The sequence below is a fragment of the Chiloscyllium plagiosum genome, unplaced genomic scaffold (assembly GCF_037043375.1).
Source record: "Chiloscyllium plagiosum isolate Xiang-an unplaced genomic scaffold, Cpla_swu_hap1 HiC_scaffold_3, whole genome shotgun sequence".
In the NCBI taxonomy this organism is placed as follows: Eukaryota; Metazoa; Chordata; class Chondrichthyes; order Orectolobiformes; family Hemiscylliidae; genus Chiloscyllium; species Chiloscyllium plagiosum.
This window is the reverse complement of record NW_028270141.1, coordinates 40,495,974-40,521,193: the sequence shown is the minus strand read 5'-3', so window position 1 is coordinate 40,521,193 and position 25,220 is coordinate 40,495,974. Positions and strand designations below refer to the sequence as shown.

Genomic DNA, 25,220 nt, shown 5'->3' with positions numbered 1-25,220 from the left:
ATTTTCAAAGTCCTGATTCTCATACATATCTTAACATCATCCACATCTCAGATTTGAAAGATTACCTTGTTAATCTGCTTCATTACCCAGATGCAGTTCAAACAGTCCCTCCTTCCTTGTTGGGAAAAGCAACACATTGAGTGAGGAAAACAGGCTGAATGCTTAGCCAGGAAACTCTCCCATTTGCACCATAATGTTTTTCCTATCCCTATTTAGTTTTGAGTAGTCTCACTATTAAATCATGCCTCTAATTTATCTAGCGACGTCACCATTAAATTTATTTTCTATTATTCGCTGATGTATAATGTATGCCCAATGCTGTTGAAATTACAGCAAACAGAATTTTCTAAAAAGTCATGCATTTTTTCAGGGTGCAGCACTCAATGACTACCATGATACCAAGGTTCAGCAGAACAAATTACAAGATCGTATAAACTTGGGTTTAGCAGCTTGATCTGATTGAATTAGGTAAACTGTTAGATTCAATAGGATCGATAGAGGAAAAATATTTCCTTTGTTGGAGAAGTCAAAAATGAGAGAACATCAGTATGGTAATAGCTTAGTGGTAATGTCACTGGACAAATGATCCAGAATCCCACGTTAATATTCTGGGGACGTGTGTTGGAATCCTATCATAGTAGAAGATGAAATACGAATTCAATAAAATTCTGGAACTTAAAAAAACCTAGCCGAATGATGACTGTGTAACCACTGTCAATAGTTGTAAAAACACATCTGGTTCACTAATGTTCTTTAAGGAAGGAAATCTGCAGTCCTTACCTGGTTTTGCCATCTGTGCATTAGAAGATGACTTAGACAGTGATATTCATATTCCACAAATGAATAAAAAATTCTTAAAACCAAAAACCAAGTCATTGAGGACAAAATCAGGAAACATGTTTTTTTGCAAAGGCTAATATAAGGGGAAGGCTGCAGCATGGTTGTAATGTATGTTCAGTAATCTAGACACTATAATTAGTAATCTAGAAACCTAGGCTAGTGATATGCTTCCAATCACACCAAAGCAATGATGAAATGTGAATTCTAAAACAAAACTGGAATAAAAATAACCATAAAACTCTTCTGGTTCACTAATGTCCTTTGGGGAAGGAAATCTATCATCCTGATCTGGTCTACATGCTAGTCTAGACTTATAGAAACATTATTCTTAATGTGACAGGTTGGCAACTAAATACTAGCCTAGCCAGTGATGCCCATATCCCAAAACAAAATCTGGACTCCTCACACCATCCCCATGGAAAAGATCTCCATTGCTGGAAGATTCAGAATTATCATGACTACAATCAATTGATTTTTGATAGGAAAGGATATCAAGCTAACATGGGCAAGTGGAGTTTCTCAGCATTATAGATAATGGAATAGAGGACCAAGGTAGGTAGCTACAGATCAGCTATAATAAAATGAAATGGTAAAGCAGGCTTGAAGGGCTAAATGACTTTCTCCTCCAATTTCAATACAAATCAGATAACATAGTAATGGGAGAAACAGCATTTAATCACAGGCATTGGATCTCAAGGAACATTAGAAAAAGAATTTGAGCAGATTTTTCCTTTTGTACTGGCAAATAGTATCATATATCAAATTGATCATATATCTGGTGTACAACTACACTCCTACAAGACAGCAGAAAATAAATTGAACGATGAGATTTTGTAGGTAAATTAGAGACAGGTTTCTGTTGTGGTTCTGTTCGCCGAGCTGGGAATTTGTGTTGCAGACGTTTCGCCCCTGTCTAGGTGACATCCTCAGTGCTTGGGAGCCTCCTGTGAAGCCTTCTGCAACACAAATTCCCAGCACGGCAAACAGAACCACAACAACGAGCACCCGAGCTACAAATCTTCTCACAAACTTTGAGACAGGTTTTAATAAAGAGATCTTTGAATAGTTAACTATTATCCAACAACGAATAGGGTTAGAAAAACTGTTTGCGGAGGTTTCTCCTTATCAGTGTGTTCAGGTTGCTTTCCTCAGTCAATATGTTGCTATTCCCAAGAAAGGAAGGAATACTTGAATTCCATCTGGGTAACAAGAAAGAGCAAATAGGTAACCTTCAAATTTGTGAATACCATGATATATGTGAGAATTAAGATTGCAGAGGATGCTGAACTACCACAAGCAGATCAGAGTACATTATGGAAATCACAGGATGCTGCACACTGGCACCTCAAATGCTAAATATTTGTTCAGCCTAAAGAAAAAGCATTAACGCCTGTAATGAAGGAGAGAAATCAGAGTGTCTACAGCATAGATATCTAAAAAGACTTTCGACTAATGTTGAGAAGTGATATCCAAGACGGTGGTGTAAAGGATGAACTGTATCATTGCTATAACAAGGTAAAAACAATAACTGCAGATGCTGGAAACCAGATTCTGGATCAGTGGTGTTGGAAGAGCACAGCAATTCAGGCAGCATCCGAGGACAGGCAAAATCGACGTTTCGGGCAAAAGCCCTTCATCAGGAATAAAGGCAGAGAGCCTGAAGCGTGGAGAGATAAGCTAGAGGAGGGTGGGGGTGGGGATAGAGTAGCATAGAGTACAATAAGTCAGTGGGGGAGGAGATGAAGGTGATAGGTCAGGGAGGAGAGGGTGGAGTGGATAGGTGGAAAAGGAGCTGGGCAGGTCGGACAAGTCCGGACAAGTCAAGGGGACAGTGTTGAGCTGGAGGTTAGAAACTAGGATGAGGTGGGGGAAGGGGAAATGAGGAAGCTGTTGAAGTCCACATTGATGCACCACTCCCCACCTCTTCCTCCGCTACATTGATGACTGCATTGGCGCCACCTCGAGCTTCCGCGAGGAGGTTGAGCAATTCATCAACTTCACCAACACATTCCACCCTGACCTTAAATTTACCTGGACCATCTCTGACACCTCCCTCCCCTTCCTGGATCTCTCCATCTCCATCAGTGACGACCGACTTGACACTGACATTTTCTACAAACCCACAGACTCCCACAGCTACCTGGATTACACCTCTTCCCACCCTATCTCTTGCAAAAATGCCATCCCGTATTCCCAATTCCTCCGCCTCCGCCGTATCTGCTCCCAGGAGGACCAGTTACACCATAGAACACACCAGATGGCCCCCTTCTTTAGAGACCGCAATTTCCCTTCCCACGTGGTTAAAGATGCCCTCCAACACATCTCGTCCACATCCCGCACCTCCGCCCTCAGACCCAACCCCTCCAACCGCAACAAGGACAGAACGCCCCTGGTGCTCACCTTCCACCCGACCAACCTTTGCATAAACCAAATCATCTGCCGACATTTCCGCCACCTCCAAACAGACCCCACCACCAGGGATATATTTCCCTCCCCACCCCTCTCCGCCTTCCGCAAAGACCGTTCCCTCCGTGACTACCTAGTCCGGTCCATGCCCCCCTACAACCCACCCTCCCAAGCTGGCACTTTCCCCTGCCACCGCAGGAACTGTAAAACCTGTGCCCACACCTCCTCCCTCACCTCCATCCAAGGCCCTAAAGGAGCCTTCCACATCCATCAAAGTTTTATCTGCACATCCACTAATATCATTTATTGTATCCGTTGCTCCCGATGCGGTCTCCTCTACATTGGGGAGACTGGGCGCCTTCTAGCAGAGCGCTTTAGGGAACATCTCCAAGACACCCGCACCAATCAACCAAACCGCCCCGTGGCCCAACATTTCAACTCCCCCTCCCACTCTGCCGAAGATATGGAGGTGCTGGGCCTCCTCCACCGCCGCTCCCTCACCACCAGACGCATGGAAGAAGAACGCCTCATCTTCCGCCTTGGAACACTTCAACCCCAGGGCATCAATGTGGACTTCAACAGCTTCCTCATTTCCCCTTCCCCCACCTCATCCTAGTTTCTAACCTCCAGCTCAACACTGTCCCCTTGACTTGTCCGGACTTGTCCAACCTGCCCAGCTCCTTTTCCACCTATCCACTCCACCCTCTCCTCCCTGACCTATCACCTTCATCTCCTCCCCCACTGACCTATTGTACTCTATGCTACTCTATCCCCACCCCCTTCTAGCTTATCTCTCCATGCTTCAGGCTCTCTGCCTTTATTCCTGATGAAGGGCTTTTGCCCGAAACGTCGATTTTGCCTGTCCTCGGATGCTGCCTGAATTGCTGTGCTCTTCCAGCTCCACTGATCCAGAATCATTGCTATAACAACTGAGCATATGTGCAAGGTGTCAGATCACATGGAGTTGAGACCTGATGTAAGCTATCACTATTGAAGCTCTACTCTACAGATTTCACAGCCTATAGTTAATAAACATAATGGTATGTATTAGTTGCATGTTAAGCCCTTGTCAATTCCAAGCTCTAAAAGCTGCCAAAAGGATTTTTATGTGTTGGCAAGAGGTTTCCAGACTCAGAAAAATGATAATATGTAGCAGGAAAAAGCCTCGAAGTAGCAAAGAGCAATCAATGTGTCAATGAGGCGGTCCAGCAATCAGACTAGCAAAAGAATTTAAAAATCTTGAGATCGGCAGCAGCAGCATACAGTAACGAGCAAATGACTTTGAGGTCAGTCCAGTAATTGGATGGCAGAGGGGAAAACTGCATTAAAAAAGTACTGACAAAGAGATGCAGAAGTAAAAACTCTTTGGCCACCAGAACTCCACTAGGAAAAACACCTCCACCAGTAATAAGAGTAGCTCACTGTTAGTACAGCCAACATCAGCAGTTAGACAAAGTAATTTACTCTGCAGATCCTTATTTGTTTCTTAATGCGTAGTCACAACCCATAAGGAAGCATACCTACTGTTTTTTTCTTTCTTTGGGCTTGTTGGATCATTTTATTTAAAGTAAACTGTTTCCAGTGCATTATGGAAAAAGTGTAAATGTCACCATTTTAAGTGGTTGCCTTCCTTTATTTCATGATACAGCCTCACTTAAATCATGACACAGTCAAAATCTACTCAATCTATAAACTAACATTGGTTCACAGGGAATGGAAGCAAAAAGGTATTCACAATACCAATTATTTCATTATATCATATTCAGTTCATCAACTATGTCCAAGCAGTCAAAGATACTGATTCCGACAAAAGTAAAAATTTGGTGAAGCACGTTTTGATCAGAATTTTCAAATCACTAACAGTAGGTTGACCAGAAATACATATTTACTTATCAATTCATTATCAATTAGTATATTCTAACTTTGTTGATAGCAATATCCCATTAATTCTATTTTTGGAGCCTATTATAATCTCTGCAATGCAGGATACTTAAAACATGATCATATAAAACTCATGGAAAATAAGTGTGAGCCAGACAACTGGCTAAGTAATTTTGAAGTTTTTTTTCCCCTCTGTACAATTATCAGCAAAGAATGTGCACCAGAAACTATGACATAATAATGCTTTTTATGGAAATAGAAACTTACATTAACTAGGCAATGGGGAACACAATGTTGCTTACAATCTAATTAACCTGGCGGAGGCTCATTATAAAATACTCTTTGCACTATATAGAACAGGAGGGCAGACTTAGTTAAGGTACACCAAAGTAAATATATTTGGATTTTTTCCCCTGCTTTGGTGTGTTCAATTTGAGGGATAATAAGAATGGAGAACTAAATTCATCTCATTTCAAGCATCCAGTGTCAGTACCAAGGCTTTCCATATCAGAATCTTATCAATCATTAAGACTGTGTGGTGGTGGTAATGTCACTGGACTAGTAATCCAGAATGCCAGGCTTACATTTTGGAGACATGGGTTCAGCTCCCACCAGATTAGGTTATGAACTTCAAATTAAAAAATTGGAATTAAAAGCTATGTTAGCAGAGATCCTGTTAATTGTTGTAAAAACTCATCTGGTTCACTGACATCTTTCCTTCCTTTAGGGAAGGAAATTTGCCATTCCTACTTGGTGTGGCCTACATGCCACTCTTGACCCATGTCTGACTCAAAACTGCCCTCTGGACAATTAAGGATGAGCAAAAAGTGCTGACCTAGTCACATCCGCATCCCATGAACAAATTTTTAAAATGTCTGATGCAAAGAGAAGTTCTACCCAAACTGCCCTAATAGATTTCACCTCGGTCTCAAGAAGAACTCATGATTGCACCAGTCTCAGATTTGTTCCCCTGTCTTATGATGGTTTCTTTGAATGTTGCTAGTTAGTGCCAAAATAAGAATGCAGTTTGCTCTGTTAGGCGATACATAACATGATTGAAGCTGTTTAAACTTCCCATTTTTTATTTAAAACTCAACACAGAGGAGTTTCAAAACCCATTAATAGAAGCTGGTTTTCAACACTGGCATTATAAATGAAAGATTAGTGTAAAGGTACAGCACCACTCAGTTACCCAATCTGCCAAACTCCCAAGAATCTTTCTATCTTCCTCTGCAGAAGTTGGAGTAGGGTAAACAGGACATTTTGGATCAAATTGGCTCCATGGTGAACTGGCTGGTAAGAAATAATCAAACCAAGTCATCCCATGTTAGATGGTTAGGATCAACCAATTAATTCCATAGCAACAAGAAAAAAGGACTTATAGTCATTCCACCATGTTGCTGAAAAGCCTGCAAATGATGAATTTTGCAAGTGTGGAATGTGTTAAAAATAAGTTAAAATGGTTAAAAATATCATGGACACGTGCTTTTTGCCCACAGATGTTGATTTTTTTTTGTTATTTATTTTTTGGCACAAATAGAGAAATGCATGATTTCATGGATACGAAGGTTTACTGGTACATTTCTATGGGAGCATAGATAATCTCAACATGTCAAAGCACTTTATAACTGATGCTATAATTTTTGAAGTGAAATCATTTCCACTGTTTTTCAAAGCTTAGCAACTGACTGAAAGGCAGCCTGGCTCAGAAATGGAACCTGCAAGTTTGGATTGTTCTCTAGGGTTCCTCCCTTTCATTTTCCAATAATCCTATAAACTGAAGAACGAACCAATATAGAAAGTAATCCTAGCTAGACAAGCAACATGAAACATGCCAACATCTTGCACAAAAGCAGTTAGATTGTCAGGTTTGTCAGTGGATTGCATAAGAGGGTAGACTAAATATTACAGCACACATTTCTCAGCAGTTTTTTGTGAGGCCTAAACATTAGTTTATCATATAAGCTACGTAGCTTCAGCAGGAACAAACTTAAATTTTGTGATATTCAAAGACATAAAGAAATATCTGAACCAATACACTAAAAGATTTATAGCCTCAACTCATTTGTATAATTACTGCCTAACAGAGATCTAAAAACGTACCTGGTTATCTTAGCAACATGCATTTCAAGGTTAATCAACAATAAAGAGCAAAAAGATGAAAGTACATGGTGAAAGGTGCCATCATTTTTTTCTTAAATTGAAAGACTTTATTTTAAAGAACAGCTTCTTAATGAATGCTAAACCATACTGAAAAGGTGTTTTTAAAAAAGAGAGTTTATATTTTATTTGACATCACCCTAGGAAGCTGTGGCATTAGTTTAATAGGGAATTAAAAAAAATCAATTATATTGATTAACAAGGTAGTGATTTTAAATAATAAAAATTATACATTCAAAGCTGAAGTTTAAGCTTTAGAAAGACTTTCACTGACTTATCTGGTTAGTATCATTTTACCCATTGGGTCTTAAGCTTGCAAGGTTACTTGGATCCATGTGGAAAGAATCCTGACCTTGAGTACAGGCCTATCCCTCCAATTTACAGCAATCATTTCCAGACTTGTAAAGCATTCTAGGACCTGTTCAGTTGTTACTGAGACAGTCTCAAACATTTGATTTTGTTTGAAAATATTGATTCTGAATTGCATGCTTTGCATTCATTGAAAATCATAACCATGTCAATGTCAATAAGGTGATAATGTCACACAAAGAGAGAGATAAGCGCCACTTCACAGGAGGTGAAATAAATATTTAAATAAAAAGAGACCATTGTTCCCACAGTTAGTGCTATAGCGTAGCTCTACAGAAGCTTAGAACTTGCCTGTAAATCCTTTCCATCAGGTAAGTCCACAGTTTAGTTCGTACAAAACTAACAGTTTCAGTTACATCATTACACAACACACTATTCTGAATTGTGTTACTAAATAAAGGAAGTGGTGTGAATACACTTCATTTTCCTCCTACTGATGTCCTCAAACAGTCAGGCTGTTCAGCAGCATTCACACACTGAACATCTATCAAAAAGAAACAAAGAGAAAATTGATTTCAATGTTTGAATGCAGCCCACAAACGGAATTTTATTGCTAACTCCCTCTTGACCCTCATGCATTTCTACGTCAGAGAATTTATTTAAATCAAGAATAAATTCTCAAGTTTCGATTGATATATTAATGACAGAAAATTTAAATCATCTACCCTTTATCTCCCAACACCATGGCATTGGATTTAACAGGTATCCAAAAGCTGGCAAAAAAAAGCATGCACAAAGTACAGAGCTAGAAATCTCCACAAGCTGACAACCTACTGAACCCCTACACAGCAACAACATGAATTTATACAGTGCCCTTAATAGAGTAAAACATCTCAAGGCACTTAACAGGAACACTATCAGATAAGATTTGACATTGAGCCACAGGAGGAGGTATCAGTACTGATTAGAGTTAGAGTTTGGTTAGAGTGTTACAGTGTGGATTCCAGGCCTGGAGATCTGACAACTTGGCCACCAGTAATGGAGTGATGAGTACTGTGAACATGCAAGGGACCAGACTGGAGTTCTAAGAGGGCTGTACATACTAGAGAACACTTTACACATAGCTAGTTGAACCTCACCCAATGATCAAAACAAACAATAATGGCAAAATCCAAGGGCCAGACTCCCTACTTGCTACTAGTAAATAAATGTTGAGGATATAATGACAAAATTAAATGAAGGAGAAGAATACATATAGAAATCACAATAGAGAATTGTAGCACAGATCAAGTGTGCAATACTTGTAAATTATTCCTAATTAGACTAAAATTAACAGATCAGCATATATTAATATTTCATCAGGTTCTAATTTCAGATGCACAGTACTTTATTAGGAATGTTCCAAAGATTTATTAAACATGGAGTGCACTTTGCAATGGCATTATGTAGCACTATGCAATGTTACCCTAAAAGTAGGTCCTTGACTCGTTATCTGCTAATGCTTGATCCTAAATTGTTTGCTGCCATTTTTTATTATCAGTGGTATTTACCATTGCCTCCCACATTTAGGGTAATGTTCCAAATGTATCTCAGCTGGAATGAGAACTGAAAAGGGATTATATTATTGTATTATTCTGAAACACTAACACACACACACACACACACACACACTATACTATGCCTTACAAGTTCAAATTAGGGAAAGGTGAAGCAAGACAAAAAAATAGAAAAGTTAGAATTTTAAACTTTTAAATTAAAAGAGTGTGAAGAGACAGCCATGCACTCACAGGAGCAAGTATGAGGGATGGAATTTTCCCTTTTCCATTTAAGTATGTTGTTGAGTGAGACTCATGGCAACTGATTTACTATGGCTTGGAGCAACTATTCTCCCATAGCCTTCCACTCTTCACCTCATTAATTACACAATCAACTCTTGGGAACCTTTTCTGGGGAATCGTGCAGCTGTAAAGGGACAAGTGCTTACCACTGCTGGATTCTTCCAGTTTGCATGGCGCTGGTGCCAATTTTAAAGCCAATCTCCCACTTGCATACCAATTCAGCGAGTTTTGAGAAGATTTGTAGCTCAGGTTGAGGTTCTGGCTGTACGCTTGCTCACTGAGCTGGGAGGTTAATTTCCAGATGTTTCATCACCCTACTAGGTAACATCTTCAGTGGGCCTCAGGCAAAGCAGTGTACATGATTCCTGCTTTCTATTTATATGTTTGGGTTGGTGATGTCATTTCCTATTCTTTTTTTCAGGGGGTGGTGGTTGGGGTCTAACTCGATGTGTTATTGATAGAGTTCCGGTTGGAATGCCATGCTTCTAGGAATTCTTGTGCGAGTCTCTGTTTGACTTGTCCTAAGGTAGATGCGTTGTCCCAGTCGAAGTGGTGTCCTTCCTTATCTGTATGTAAGGATACTAGTGAGAGAGGGTCATGTTGTTTTGTGGCTAGTTGGTGTTCATGTATCCTGGTGGCTAGTTTTCTTCCTGTTTGTCCAATGTAGTGTTTGTTACAGTTCTTGCATGGTATTTTGTAAATGATATTCATTTTGCTCGTTGTCTGTATAGGGTCTTTCAAGTTGCTGTTGCTGGGTTTGTGGGCTACTATGATGCCAAGGGATCTTAGCAGTCAAAGACATCTCAGAAATGACTGCCAGACTACTCAGACCCCTTGGCATCATGGTAGCCCACAAACCCACCAACACACTAAAACAGCAGTGAATGAACTTGAAAGACCCTATACAGACAACAAGCAAAATGAATGTCGTTTACAAAATACTGTGCAAGAACTATAACAAACACTACATTGGACAAACAGGCAGAAAACTAGCCAACAGGATACATGAACACTAACTAGCCACAAAATGACATGACCCTCTCTCACTAGTATCCTTACATACAGATAAGGAAGGACACCACTTCGACTGGGACAACACATCGATCTTAGGTCAAGCCAAGCAGAGACACACACAAGAATTCCGAGAAGCATGGCATTCCAACAGGAACTCTATCAACAAACACATTGAATTAGGCCCCATCTACCACCACCTGCGAAATAGAATAGGAAATAACATCACTACAAGAAGTGACATCACCAACCCAAAGAAACCCAAACATGTAAACAGAAAGCAGGAATCATGTACACTGCTTTGCCTGAGGCCCACTGAAGGGCACATGCCCGAAACGTCGATTCTCCTGCACCTTGGATGCTGCCTGACCTGCTGCACTTTTCCAGCAACACATTTTCAGCTCTGATCTCTAGCATCTGCAGTCCTCACTTCTTCCACTAAAGATGTTACCTAGTAAGGTGACGAAACATCTGGAAATGAACCTCCCAGCTCAGCGAGCAAACCTACATCCATACCAATTCAGTTGCTGCACGTCAGCAACAACCCCTCATCCTATAGTGCTTGAGCCTCTACATTCAATACATGGCCCAAAGAAAGGAAAGCTTGCTCCCCATTTTGCAGACAAAGATCTGGAGATGTTGGTGCCTATGGTGGAAAGAAGTGCAGTCCTTTGTCCCAGCTAAGCGCCACAGCCACAGGAGGACACACTAGAGCAAGGCAGCTTGGAGACAAACTGCAACTCCGGTCAGTGCTGTATTCTCAGTAAAGTGGGTCACCCAGTAGTACAGGAAGGGTCAATAATCTAATGCAATCCATAAGGCTAAGTGCCACCATCCTCTCTCTGCTACCTCTCGCTCAAAAAACCACCACTCACTCAAAATCTGCCACTGTACCCACATTTCATCAAGGCTCATGGATTATAACTCTTAGTATTAAATGTATCATTTCCACTCAATAGTTTTTACCCACCTCATCCTCCCAAACTATTCAACGTTCTTGCTCGTTGTGCTTCCTACCCTCTCACAAAGGACACCTTTTCGAGCTCGCCTGCTTATGTATCACAATGCGCTTTCATACTCTACTCTCATTTGTTTCCTGGAAGAAAAATCTGGCCTACAATCCAGAGTGATTGATTCACAGTGCTTGCTCCCTTTTGACGCATGGTCATTTTTTTGACCAGGATGTTTGCTGCAGGTGTGACACTGAAGTATCATGGAGCCACGCACTGACATGTCCATCAGCCTTGAATGGTCAGTGCTCCCCCGATCATAAATTGCCTACTTCTTCCTCTGCACTGAAAAACAATGCAACCCACAGGGGTCAGCAGCTTGAATTTGAGTAATGACACTTTATGCTAAAAAAGCAATTTGATCCGGAGATCCTGGCAGCCCACACGTCAGTGAATGGGTGCTAAGAAAGCAATATGAAGTATACACAGATTGGAGTTTCCAAATGCAGGCAAAGTAAGGGAGCATCAAGAAAACAGCCAAGGCCCACGGGTTAGATTCTTAGTACAGCAAACTTTGTTTTAACCGGCAATCTCAATAAAGTGGCAAAAATTACATACCACAAATACTGCAAAGTTTACTGTATCCTTCTGTCCAATTTTTTTTCTTTAAATTGCTTAAATGTAAATATATTTGTTGCTCAATTGAATGGCCACATGAAATATCAACAGTTGATTCAATTGAGAGTCAATTTCTCCTCAAATACTGCGACGTCAGAGTAATCATTTGAGGGAGGGAGTGAAAGCTTTCCGCTAGCAAATTTTAGTTAAGGAAAAGTTGCATTGTTACTCAAATGATTTATGCGGCAAAGAAAGTATAACAGTGATGTGTATACCCCCACATTACATTTGTTACTTAATCGGTTTATACATTGATTATCCGGACCCCTTGATTATCCAGATTATTTGATCAAGTAGCACACTTGATAAAATGTTTGCTGTAATTGCTTGACATGTTTGAGTCTCTGCGAGTGTGACTGGGCAGAAGCAAGTGAGTCCCAGGTGATGCCGAGTTTCGAAGTAAAGTTTTTTTAAAAGGTGCAAGTGCTCTGAAAGCAAGCATGATGATATGGCAATGCCCGTGGTTTGCTGACATTGACCTATGTGGATGAAGGGTTGAGATAGTTAAGATGGAAAGAGCCCATGGTACTTGCAGGAACATCATTGTGAAGATGCAGTTAGATTATGGCCAGGACAGAAATTTAACGAGCTGCAACCACAAGGTACCCACTCTGGTGACAGAATTTGTGCTGTCCAGTTTCTCAAGGAAAGAGAGAATTGGAAGTTAAAATAAGGCAAGTTGGGGGTTTAATGAGATGCAAATTCATGGAAACAAGGCTACCACTCAATGTTGAGATTACGTGCTTGCCCATTAAGGCTTGGGGGAAAGTCAGAACTCTTTCTCCACACTGAGGTTCTGATTTGTTAATTTTGAGTATTTTCCCACCTTTCTCAACATAGCTCACATTGCACCAGGGAGGGAAATATTAGGAAGAGTAAGGGAGGGTCAAGATAGGACGAGGAGTATCTTTAGCTGGAACCATTGCTATCAAAGCCAATGCAAAATGTGTGCCTTTGCATTACCTTTAACCAAAAAATTTGAGTATCACTAAATTAGAAAGCACTGCAGCCAAGCTCCTCACCCTTTCTCCTTTTACACATTTTAATGTCAAGTTTACTAGTTATCAAGAACGGCTGGTTTTTTTCTCTCCGTCCCTAGTTTAGCATTTTAAAACTGGCTAATTCAACTCAGACCAAGAAGAAATCTCAACTTTTTAGTTTGTATTATTTAATTGTATATTAGTTTGATTCGACCAGCCATTAGAACAGCCACAATCCTTTTGTTTTAAAATGTGCAAATTAAAATGTGCTTACATAGTCGTGCAACAGACCTTAAATACAGAGCAGTGCAAAGAATCAGGTAGAAGATACGACGAGGAATTTGTATATTTCAGATCTAACATACAGGGTATATAATGTCTAAAATGTATATACTAAACCTTTGATAGCTATAACACCACATGGAAAAGAACAAGATTATACCATTATTAGTTATGAATATAGATGCTGCAAAAGCTGGAACCAATTTTTAACACTAACATTTACACCAACCAAAATTTAATACAGAGAAAGACACACAATTATTGCATCCAAATGCTGGAAACGAGAAAATATTGCACCACATCCAATCTCTGTAAAACTCTACTAATGCTATGTTTGAGTTCAGAGCCTTGAGTACCTGTTGCCTATTGTTGGGTGTGTATGGAAGCATCGTTGACACATGGAACATGATTTCATAATCCTTGTATGTAGTATACAGAGAATGCGTTCCTGTGGAGTCAGCTGAAACATTAAAATAAAGCATGCTGTACAAACATTTGATAAGAAATCATAAGAACAAACAATCACTACTTTTCCAAAGAACACATTTTGGGAAGGAAAGAATGTTCAAGAAGTCAAATGATGGCAGAACTGAAATGTTCCCGTTTCCAAACAAAGTATAACAAAAACAGGAGGAAAATTGATTATCTTTAACTTTTACCCAAAAATGTTTATGAACTTGAATGACGGAAGACAGGAATATGCTGTTGGACAGCTCCCATTCCAATCATAGAAATAGCTGGAGAAACTCAGCAGGTGTGGGAGCATCTGTGCAGAGAAAGCAGAGTCAATGTTTCAGGTCAAACAACTCTTCTTCAAAACAGATTGTAGCCAGGAAAGGGTGGTGTATGTGCTAAAGGTGGAGAAATGGGACTAAAGGAATAGCGAGACAGCGAGCGAAAGCGAGATACAGAATAGCAAATGGGCAGGAATGGATCATCTCCCAGACTATACACAAACTCATCACCTCAGGGGATCTCCCACCCACGGCCTCCAACCTCACAGTACAGGAACCTCCGACCCAAAATTCACAAACCAGACTGCCCCAGTCAACCCATTGTCTCAGTCTGCTCCTGCTTCACCGAACTCATCTCCACATACTTTGATACTGTCCTATCCCTCCCGGTCCAGGAACTCCCACCTACATTCAGGACACCACCCACACCCTCTACCTACTCCAAGACTTTTGTTTCCCGGCCTCCTCTTCTTCTCCATGGGCATTCAGTCCCTGTACACATCTATCAACCATGACGAAGGCTTCCAAACCCACCATTTCTTCTTCTCTTGGCATCCCAACCAGTACCCTTCCACTGATGCTCTCATTCGTTTAGCTGAACTGGTCCTCACCCTCAATAATTTCTCCTTTGAATCCTCCCACTTCCTCCTGACCAAAGGGGTAGCTATGGGCACCTGCATGGGCCCCAGCTATGTCTGTCTCTTCATCTGGTACATGGAACAGCCCATCTTCCGCAGTTACACTGGCACCATTCCCCACATTTTCCTCCACTACATCAATGACTGTATCTGCGCCAACCTGCGCTCCCATGAGGAGGTTGAACAATTTACCAACTTCACTAACATATTCCACCCCAGCCTTAAGTTTATCTGGACCATCTTGGACACTCCCTTCCCTTCCTGAACCTCTCCAGCTCCATTAACAATGACCGACTCAACAGAGACATCTACTACAGGCCTACCGACACCTGGATTACAACTACTCTCACCCTGTCTCATGTTATCCCTTATTCCCAATTCCTCCGTTGCATATGCTCCCAGGAGTACCAATTCCACCACAGAACATACCAGATGGCCTCCTTCTTCAGAGACTGCAATTTCCCCTCCCACATGGTTGATGATGCCCTCCAGGGTATCTCATCCACTTCCCACACCTCCGCCCTTGAGGCCCACCCCTTCAACCACAACATGGACAGAAGCCTCCTGGTCTTCACCTTCCACCCCACAAACCTCCAGATACATTGCACTATCCTCCGCCATTTCAACCTACAAACAGACCTCACCATCAGGGATATATTTCCCTCTCCACCCCTAACTGCAATCCATAAAGATCATTCCCTCTGCAACCCCATTGTTAGGTCCGCACCCCCCACCATCCCCACTCTCCCCTCCCGGCACCTTTCCCTACCACCTCAAGAACTGCAAAACCTGTGCGTACACCTCCACCCGACTCTGTCCAAGGCCCCAAAGGAACTTTCCACATCTACCAGAGATTTACCTGTACTTCCACACAGTCATTCACTGTATCCATTGCTCTGATGTGGTCTCCTCTACACTGGATAGACAGGATGCCTACTTGCGGAATACTTCAGAGAACATCTCCAGGACACAAGCACAAAACAACCCCACTGCCCTGTGGCCAAATGCTAACTCCCCCTCCCATTCCCCAAGAACATGCAGATCCTGGGCCTCCTTCATTGCCAAACCCTTACCACCCGATGTCTGGAGGAAGAACACCTAATCTTCCTCCTTCGGACCCTCCAACCACACGGGATCAATGTCGTTTTCACCAGTTTCCTCATTTCCCCTCCCCCCCACTTTATCCCAGATCCAACCTGCCAACTCATCACCACCATCATGACCTGTCTGTCTTTTCTCCCACCTATCTGCTCCACCCTCCTCTCCGACCTATCACCTTCACCCCCAACTTCATCTACCTATCGCACCCTCAGCTACCTTCCCCCCCAGCCCTAACCTCTCCAATTTATTTCTCAGCCCCCTTGGGCCACCCCCTCATTCCTGATGAAGAGCTTATGCTTGAAACGTCGCTTCTCCTGCTCCTCGGATGCTGCCTGACCGGCTGTGCTTTTCCAGCACCACACACTTTAACAGGAATTGATCATGGTGAACCTGGGAGAAAGAAAAGCTGATAATAGAACATAGAACAATACAGCACAGAACAGGCCCTTCGGCCCACGATGTTGTGCCGAACATTTGTCCTAGCTTAAGCACCTATCCATGTACTGCTTAAAGGTCACCAATGATTCTGACTCTGCCACTCCCACAGGCAGCGCATTCCATGCCCCCACCACTCTCTGGGTCAAGAACCTACCCCTGACACCCCCCCTATACCTTCCACCCTTCACCTTAAATTTATGTCCCCTTGTAAAACTCTGTTGTACCCAGGGAAAAAAGTCTCTGACTGTCTACTCTCTCTATTCCCCTGATCATCTTATAAACCTCTATCAAGTCACCCCTCATCCTTTGCCGTTCCAATGAGAAAAGGCCTAGCACTCTCAACCTACCCTTGTATGACCTATTCTCCATTCCAGGCAACGTCCTGGTAAATCTCCTCTGCACCCTCTCCAAAGCTTCCACATCTTTCCTAAAATGAGGCGACCAGAACTGCACACAGTACTCCAAATGTGGCCTTACCAAGGTCCTATACAGCTGCAACATCACCTCACGACTCTTGAATTCAATCTCTCTGCTAATGAACGCTAATACACCATAGGCCTTCTTACAAGCTCTATCCACCTGAGTGGCAACTTTCAAACATCTATGAACATAGACCCCAAGATTCCTCTGCTCCTCCACCTTACTAAGAACCCTACCGTTAACCCTGTATTCCGCATTCTTATTTGTCCTTCCAAAATGGTCAACCTCACATTTGACAGGGTTGAACTCCATCTGCCACTCCTCAGCCCAGCTCTGCATCATATCTAAGTCCCTTTGCAGCCGACAACAGCCCTCCTCACTATCCACAACTCCACCAAAATAATGATAATGGGAACCATTAGTGGGTGAAAATGGATTGGTGTGGAGAAAGCAGCCCATGTGATCAGAAGACCTGGTGTTTGGGGGTGGCGGTAAGAACATGGGAGAAAATGTCCTGAAGACTACACAGTCCACAAGCAGAGAACATAAAAAAGAGATGCTTGCACTGAGCTTTGCTGAAGTACTACAGCAAGCCTGGGAGAGAGACTTTGGCCAGTGGTCTGTTGAAGTGGCAGGCACCAGGAAGCAGCGTCCATACCAAGAATGTTCAGTTAGAAATCTGTGGGTTATTAAAAACTGAACATGTCTCAACTCCGTGTTCTGAGATTCATAGTTCACAGCAAAGATATGGGATGAATCAGAGACAGAATTTCTTTGGTTTTGAACTGCTGTCAAGAGAACATGGTGGAGAATAGATTGAAATTTTATTTTGCTTGGTGTTTTCAGGTTATTTTAACTATGTTCTGTATTTGGATAATTGTTTTGACTGTTGTATGGGGAGGGTCATAACCTGAAAATAAGAGAAGTGGTTACTTACTTTTGTTATCCAGCTGTGCTCTGTACTTGCTGAAGCCCTTCAATCTCACCCTGTGGCCAAGGAGATCAAGGAACTCTTCGAACACTGGGCCTCCTGTCTCATTGTTATACATCTCCTCTTCTGTGCTTTGGCCTGCTTTACAGTATAGGACTCCAACTTTATGCTGGAAGCTTAGCTGAAACAAAATAATATTTTAAACAAATAACTACAAAATACATGATAACAGGACGGTTAAATTTAATCACAAAATATCTTCTGGTGTCAAATTTAACATTTCACCTCTAAATTCATTTTTAAAAATCTTGTTATATTAGGAGGCAACGAAACAGTATTCAACTTTCCACCAAACTATTCAAATGCATTCACTACTCATGATCTAAATTTGCTGGTCATGTAAAAATGCAAAGAAAAGCTTGCATTTTTCTCTCTTTCTGGATGTTCATATAGCCATTTTTGAAGCATGGTCACTATTCTGATGTAAGAAATACAGCAACTAATTTGTTTTTACAACAAAGTCTCATAACAATATGATAATGATAATTTGTTTAGTAAAGTTGAGGGATAAATATTAACCAGGACATCAAAGATAACCTCCAGCTCTTTTTCAAAAGTGCTACGGCAACTTCTGTGATTATCGGAGAGACGTATGGTGACTCCGATTAAAATTACATTCAAACAAAAGCATCTCAATTTGTGCAGCACTCCCACATTTTGTAAAGGAAGCAATGACCTAGAATTGTGAAGTTACATCTCTGGAATGGGACTTGAACTCTCAATCATCTATTTCAGAGGAAAAAAAATTCTACACTCTGAGCAATGGCTGACACTTCAATGCAAATTCTCTCAGTACCCAACCTTTAGTTGCTTAGACGATTTGCCTGAATCTGATATTTTCATGCAAACACAACAGTTATGGTGAACCTAGAAAAGATTCATTGTACAGTGCAGCAAATCTGTTCAAAAACATGTTGCCCACTGAAATTCTCTCTATCATCTCTTGAAGGAGGATTATAGAACATAGAACATAGAAGAATACAGCGCAGTACAGGCCCTTTGGCCCTCGATGTTGCGCCGATCCAAGCCCACCTAACCTATACTAACCCACTATCCTCCATATACTCCATATCCTCCATTATGCTTGCAGAATTCTCTCCCAAAAGTAGAATTGATTTCAATTGCTCAATCATGTGTATCTACCATCAATTATTGATTCCATCTGCAAGAATATTTAGGATATCTAACTTTATTCTGATCAAGTAGAATTATATTACATTTATTTAATTAGATTGACAACATTGCAACAAACTACTTTGGAGTATTGGCTGCAGTTGGAAGATCTATTACAGTCATATAATCATTCTATTCAGACTTGAGTCTATTTCTAGCTCAGAGATTTTGTAGCGAGGGGAATAATTGAAGTTTGTATATATCTGAACTCATTTGTAATTGTGCTTGAGAAGTTATTTATATTTTGAGTACAATGTAATCAGCTAAAGACATAGACTAAAGCAGAAGCATAAGCAATTGTGGATATGGGCTGATACCTGTACAATAATATTTGGTCATATATGTAGACAGGTCTTATTTGTGGAGTTGCTATGGAAGTGAACATATCCATCATTACATACCATTACATGCTAAAATTCCATCGCTATAAACAGAATCTAATGCTCTAGTGTTAGTGATATGTACAAACGAGGTCAAACTGCAGCTAAGACAAAGTTCTGTAAATCACTAATGTGCATGGAAGTCTGCCCCCAGATTCAAAATTTTGACAAATGCAGATGGGACCTTTCACACACAAAGGATTTCTCATTTAAAAACTTGTATCTGTACCCCACCTTCAATTCAATAAAATATTCTGGGATGCTTCACAGTCAAAGCCACAGCTACAGTCCAAGAGTGAAACAGTCAGCCTTCAAACTAACCTAGCAGGCAAACACAACCAACTAGGCAGCATCAGGAGGTGAAGAAGTCGACATTTCAGGTGTAACCCTTCTTCAGGGCTGGGGGTGGATTAAGGGGAGGTGCAATTAAAGAGCCTGGCTGGGACACCAACCCCCTCACCTCCATCTAAGGCCCCAAATGATGTTTTCACATCCAACAGAGATTTTCCTGCACAATCAAATACCTCATCTACTGCGTATGTTGCTCTCGATGTGGTCTACAACGGGGACAGGAAGCCAACTTGCAAAATGTTTAAGAGAACATCTCTGGGACGCACACTCCAAACAACCCCACCACCCTGTGGCTGACCATTTCACCAATGACATGCATTTCTGGGGCTTCCTCCACTGCCACATCCAAGCCACCCTCAAAGAAGAACGCCTCATCTTTCGCCTTGGGACATTCAATCACACGGCATCAAAATCGATTTCATTAGTTTCCAAATCTCCCCTCCTTCCACCTCATCCCAGATCCAACCCTCCAACTCGGCACCACCATCTTGACCTGTCCATCTTCGTCCCCACCTATCCGCTCCACCCTGCTATCGACCTATCACCCCCTGCCTGCATCCACCCGTCTTATTCGCAGATACCTTTCCCCCCACTTCCACTCTCCTATTTATCTCTCAGCCCCCTCCCCCCCACCCACCCAAACATTTCAGATGAACAGCATATGCCCAAAACGTCGACCCTCCTGGATCTTGGATACTGCCTGACCTGCTGTGCTTTTCCAGCACCACACTTATGGACTAGGCTAGACCCCTAAAGACACTTTTAAGTAGGTAACCCCAACCGTAACTTTGCTATTTGTTTTAGCAAAGTGTGTAGTGGATATTCCCTGGTTCGACTACCAAGTTTTAAACAAACAGAATTTACATACAAAATTACAGAATGAAACACAAAGAACAGGAAATAGAATACCGGACAACTTATCCTATCCAAACCCAATTTAGTGATGCTGTTCTGAAAATACTGGCAACAGACTCAATACACACATCCCATTGTACAAACAGTAAAAATGATACAGACAGCTTATACTTTGTGAAGTCAGAGGGGCAGAAGGAGAAAGAAGATCCCACAGCCCTTTTCCACACACAGCTGCCACTGAACTCACTAAAGTTCTGAACTGAAATAAAACTCTAACCTAAACGAAGGCTAGCTACACAGCTTTGATTATACCAGTTTCTTTTAAGACATGATTGTGGAAGTGCCAGTGTTGGACTGGGGTTTACAAAGTTAAAACTCACACAATACCAGGTTCTCGACCAACAGAGTTGGTGCTTCCAAATAAACCTGTTGGCCTATAATCTGGTGTTGTGTGATTTTTAACATTTAAGACATGACAGTCTTAGGCAGGAGGTATTATCTGTTAGGGTAAACAAGAGGCCAATAAACCAGTCAAACGTCAGACATGATGGAACCTTGCGTCGATAGAACTTCTGAAAAAAAACTCAAGGGCATCGTAACCTTGTAAAAGGAACCAGTATTATGACAACACTCTTCAATGATGTACAAAATATAACAATTGTCAAAAAATAAAATGTGGCTCAGAGCAGAATTCAACAAAACTAAAAAGAAGAAAACGAGAAATGTGCTTTAAGGATGTACAATATTACTGTTCAACAGCAAAGCTTTCATAATCAGTTTTCTGAAAGTGTAATGAATATTCATTAATTTATATATAGTAACTGTATACATGAAAATTATCCAAGTATCAAAATGAGTTAAAGCTACATTACATTTTCACAAATTTTAGGCTTCAAATGAAATACTCAAGTTCTCTCAGCAATGCTCACTCACTTCACATGCTTCAATTGGCTGTCTCGGCCATTGATCTTTCAAACACTAAGTAACCTTGCCCTTAGGATTAAATCATGTCAGTTTGAAGATTTATGTGCAGTAAACTAAATGTTCAAACTCATGAAGATCTTTTCTGACCATTAAATATTAAGGAATGAGCTATCACTAAAAACTTTAAAACTACTTATTGATTTGTCAGTTGCAGTAGAGACAGGCTGCAGATATAATAAATAAATGAATAATTAATACTTGCTGTTGACTTAATCATTAACAAAGACAAAGTACATGTACCCTGGTCAAGAAATCCAACTCAACTGAGATGACAGGAACTTGTTCACGTCATATCGAAACATTCAATGAAAGAGAGCTGTTGAAGATGCGGCATTTTGTTTATGACTGGACAGCAGCTTCAAACATATAAATGAGGAGTAACAGTAGGCCACTTAGCCCCTTGAGACTGGCCCTGCCATTTGATAAGATTGGTTTGTTCTGATTGTGGCCTCAACACCAATTTCCTGTATTCCCCCATACTCTCTGAGTCACTCATTAATTGAGGCTAAAAAGTACCAACGATCCTGCCTCAATTTCTCTGTTGGGAAAGAGTGTTCCACAGACTAATAACCCTCTGAGAAAAAACATTTCCTCACATCTCCATCTTAAATGGAACACATTTTAAACGAAAAGTGCTGGAAATCTCAGGGGGTCAGGCAACATTGTGGAGAAAGAGCAAGCCAATGTTCTGAGTCTAGATGACTTCATCAGATGATTTTTTTTAATGTTCAGTACAGATTGCAGCATCTGCAGTAATTTCCTCCACAGTTTTAAATGGTGTTCACTAGTTCTACTGTCTATCACAGTCCCCGACAATGCCACCAAATTTATGTCGCAATATTGTTAAAAGTCTTTTTTTGCTTTTAAAAGATTTGAAATTGCAGGGTTTATCATCAGAATAAGGCCACAAGATTCCATGGTTTTAAACAAATAAATTATATAAATTTAGGAAAGTAAATAATACATTTGCATATACTTGTACTCAACATTCAGAATTAACATCAGGAAAAATGTGGATTAATAGGCCAACTGTGATGAAACACCCTACAGAACATATCAAATAGAAGTAAGGTCAAGACAAATCCCATGGATTTCTCTACAATCCAGCCGGACATTAGAGGCACTACAAATCACTAAATCACAACGTAATTTTGCTCCTGTCACAGGAGTTATCAAATCTTCACTTTGGACAAATTAGCCTCTGAAATTCCTCAGAAACACCTCCAACTAAAAACGGCTCAACCACGATCTACGTCCTGGTAGTTGTATACCTGAAGACCACATTTCCTCGTAAATTCTCGGTTCTTACCAAACAGCTAACTTCACTAGCGTGGTGCTCCCACTTAATTTCCATGAGCTCACAGACTCAACCGACTTGGTCTTCTTTTCCAGTTGAGTTAACTGCTTCTCATACTGCATCCCATTTTTTTGGCCGTGCTATACTCCAGTGTGTAAACACAGGTAGTTATTTTCAAAGGAGAAAGTGAGGTCTGCAGATGCTGGAGATCAGAGATGAAAATGTGTTGCTGGAAAAGCGCAGCAGGTCAGGCAGCATCCAGGGAACAGGAGAATCGACGTTTCGGGCATAAGCCCTTCTTCAGGAATTAGGAACGTTTGTCCAGCAGGCTAAGATAAAAGATAGGGAGGAGGGACTTGGGGGAGGGGAATGTGATAGGTGGAAAGAGGTCAAGGTGAGTGAGGGTGATAGGTCAGACTGGGGTGGGGGCGGAGAGGTCAGGAAGAAGGTTGCAGGTTAGGAAGGCGGTGTTGAATTTGATGGATTTGACTGAGACAAGGTGGGGGGAGGGGAAATGAGGAAACTGGTGAAATCCGAGTTCATCCCTTGTGGTTGGAGGGTTCCCAGGCGGAAGATGAGGCGCTCTTCCTCCAACCGTCGTTTTGTTGTGGTCTGGCGATGGAGGAGTCCAAAGACCTGCATATCCTTGGTGGAGTGGGAGGGGGAGTTGAAGTGTTGAGCCACAGGGTGGTTGGGTTGGTTGGTCCGGGTGTCCCAGAGGTGTTCTCTGAAACGCTCCGCAAGTAGCCGGCCTGTCTCCCCAATATAGAGGAGGCCACATCGGGTGCAGAGGATGCAATAGATGATGTGTGTGGAGGTGCAGGTGAATCTGTGGCGGATATGGAAGTTTCCTTTGGGTCCTTGGAGGGAGGTGAGGGGGGAGGTGTGGGCGCAAGTCTTGCAGCTCCTGCGGTTGCAGGGGAAGGTGCCGAGTGGAGGTTGGGTTGGTGGGGGGTGTGGATCTGACGAGGGAGTCACGGAGGGAGTGGTCTTTACGGAATTTTCAAATCAAACATTCTCAGAGATGGTGTTACACAGCGCTGGAGCAGGTGAAGCCTGAACCTGGCATCTTAGCCCAGAGATAAGCATCCTACCACTGCGCTACAAATGTTCTGTAAACACAGGCACGGTTGCAGTCAGTTCCTTGGGCACTTTGTTACGAAAAATTGCTCACCTGTCAGCTACCCAACTTCTTAGCTAGGCTGCACCATCCCAAGATTGATAATACTGTACTTGATTTAATTACTTGCAAACTTTTAACTCTTGAGTAGAACCCTATTGCACAAGACCTGTCACTTGAATCAACTGCATGGAGCTCACAAACAACAACACTACAGCAACATCAAGTCACTTTCCTTGACACACACATTGACGAACTGATAACTGCTATTCACTGACCCTTCACCAAATCTGAGTGACCCTTTCAAAAAAAAATCAATAATAAGCCTTTATCACATCTCTGCCACAATCTCTTTCAGCGTTCACACAATAACATTTCTCTCAGGATCTTATGTTTCAATAAAACAATCTCTCTTTCAAATTCCAATGGCAACTGGCCCAATCTTTCTTCATAAGAAACTTGCCCTTTGTACCAGGAATCAATCAAGATATCCAACATTATAAATAAGGAAACCAAAACTGCAGAGAGCACTTGAAGTATTAATGCCTCTACAAACGTAGCAAAACCTCCCTTCATTTGTATTCCATACCCCCTGCAATAACAATCATAATCAATTGCTGTGCCTGCCAAAGGAAGAAGTAATATCTCCAGATCAAATTTCAGATGACTTGGTCATTAAGAACATACTGTATATACTGTCTTTCTGCATCTAAAAATGCAATAGCCAAAACGAAAGGGATAGTCAGCTATTTGGAGTCATATTAGCTCAGCTGGCTAGACTGTGTTACAGATAATAGGTGAAAGTGAGGACTGCAGATGCTGGAGATCAGAGTTGAGAGCGTGGGGCTGGACAAGAACAGCAGGTCAGGCAGCATCCGAGGAGGAGAATCGACATTTCAGGCATAAGTCCTTCATCAGGAATGAGGCTTGTGGGCTGGGGATGAGAGATAAATGGGAGGGGGTGGGGTTGGAGGGAAGGTAGCTGAGAAAGCGATAGGTGGATGAAGGTGAGGGAGAAAGTGATAGGTCAGAGGGGGAAGTGATGGATGGGTCCAGAGAGTGGTGCAGAGTTGGAGGCTTGGGACTGGGATAATTTGAGTGGAGGGGAAATGAGGAAGTTGTTGAAATCCACATTTGTCTCGTGTGGTTGCAGGGTCCCAAGGCGGAATATGATGCATTCTGTCTCTTGGCGTCGTGTGGTAACGGTTTGGCAGTGGAGAAGGCCCAGCATCTTGTCCTTGACAGAGTGGGAGGGGAGTTGAAGTGTTCAACCACAGGGTGGAGTTGGTGGGTACGGGTGTCTCTGAAACGATTCTCAAGAAGGCATCCTGTCTCCCCGATGAAGAGGAGACCACACCGGGTGCAAAGGATGCAGTAGATGACATTGGTAGAGGTGCAGGTAA

The 25,220-nt window shown here is 41.8% G+C and overlaps 1 protein-coding gene across 4 annotated transcripts in view; it reads right to left on the bottom strand.

The window, feature by feature from the left end:
• Positions 1–25,220, bottom strand: part of sipa1l2a (signal-induced proliferation-associated 1like 2, genome duplicate a) — a 598,903-nt gene that overhangs the window by 302,627 nt on the left and 271,056 nt on the right. For all 4 annotated transcript variants that reach the window (XM_087978567.1, XM_043680159.2, XM_043680179.2 and 1 more), the window contains exons 5-6: positions 17,604–17,778; positions 13,692–13,795 (exon numbers count right to left, since the gene is read on the bottom strand). In XM_087978567.1, the coding sequence (XP_087834693.1) occupies positions 13,692–13,795; positions 17,604–17,778 (279 nt within the window). The remainder of the gene's footprint in view (positions 1–13,691; positions 13,796–17,603; positions 17,779–25,220) is intronic.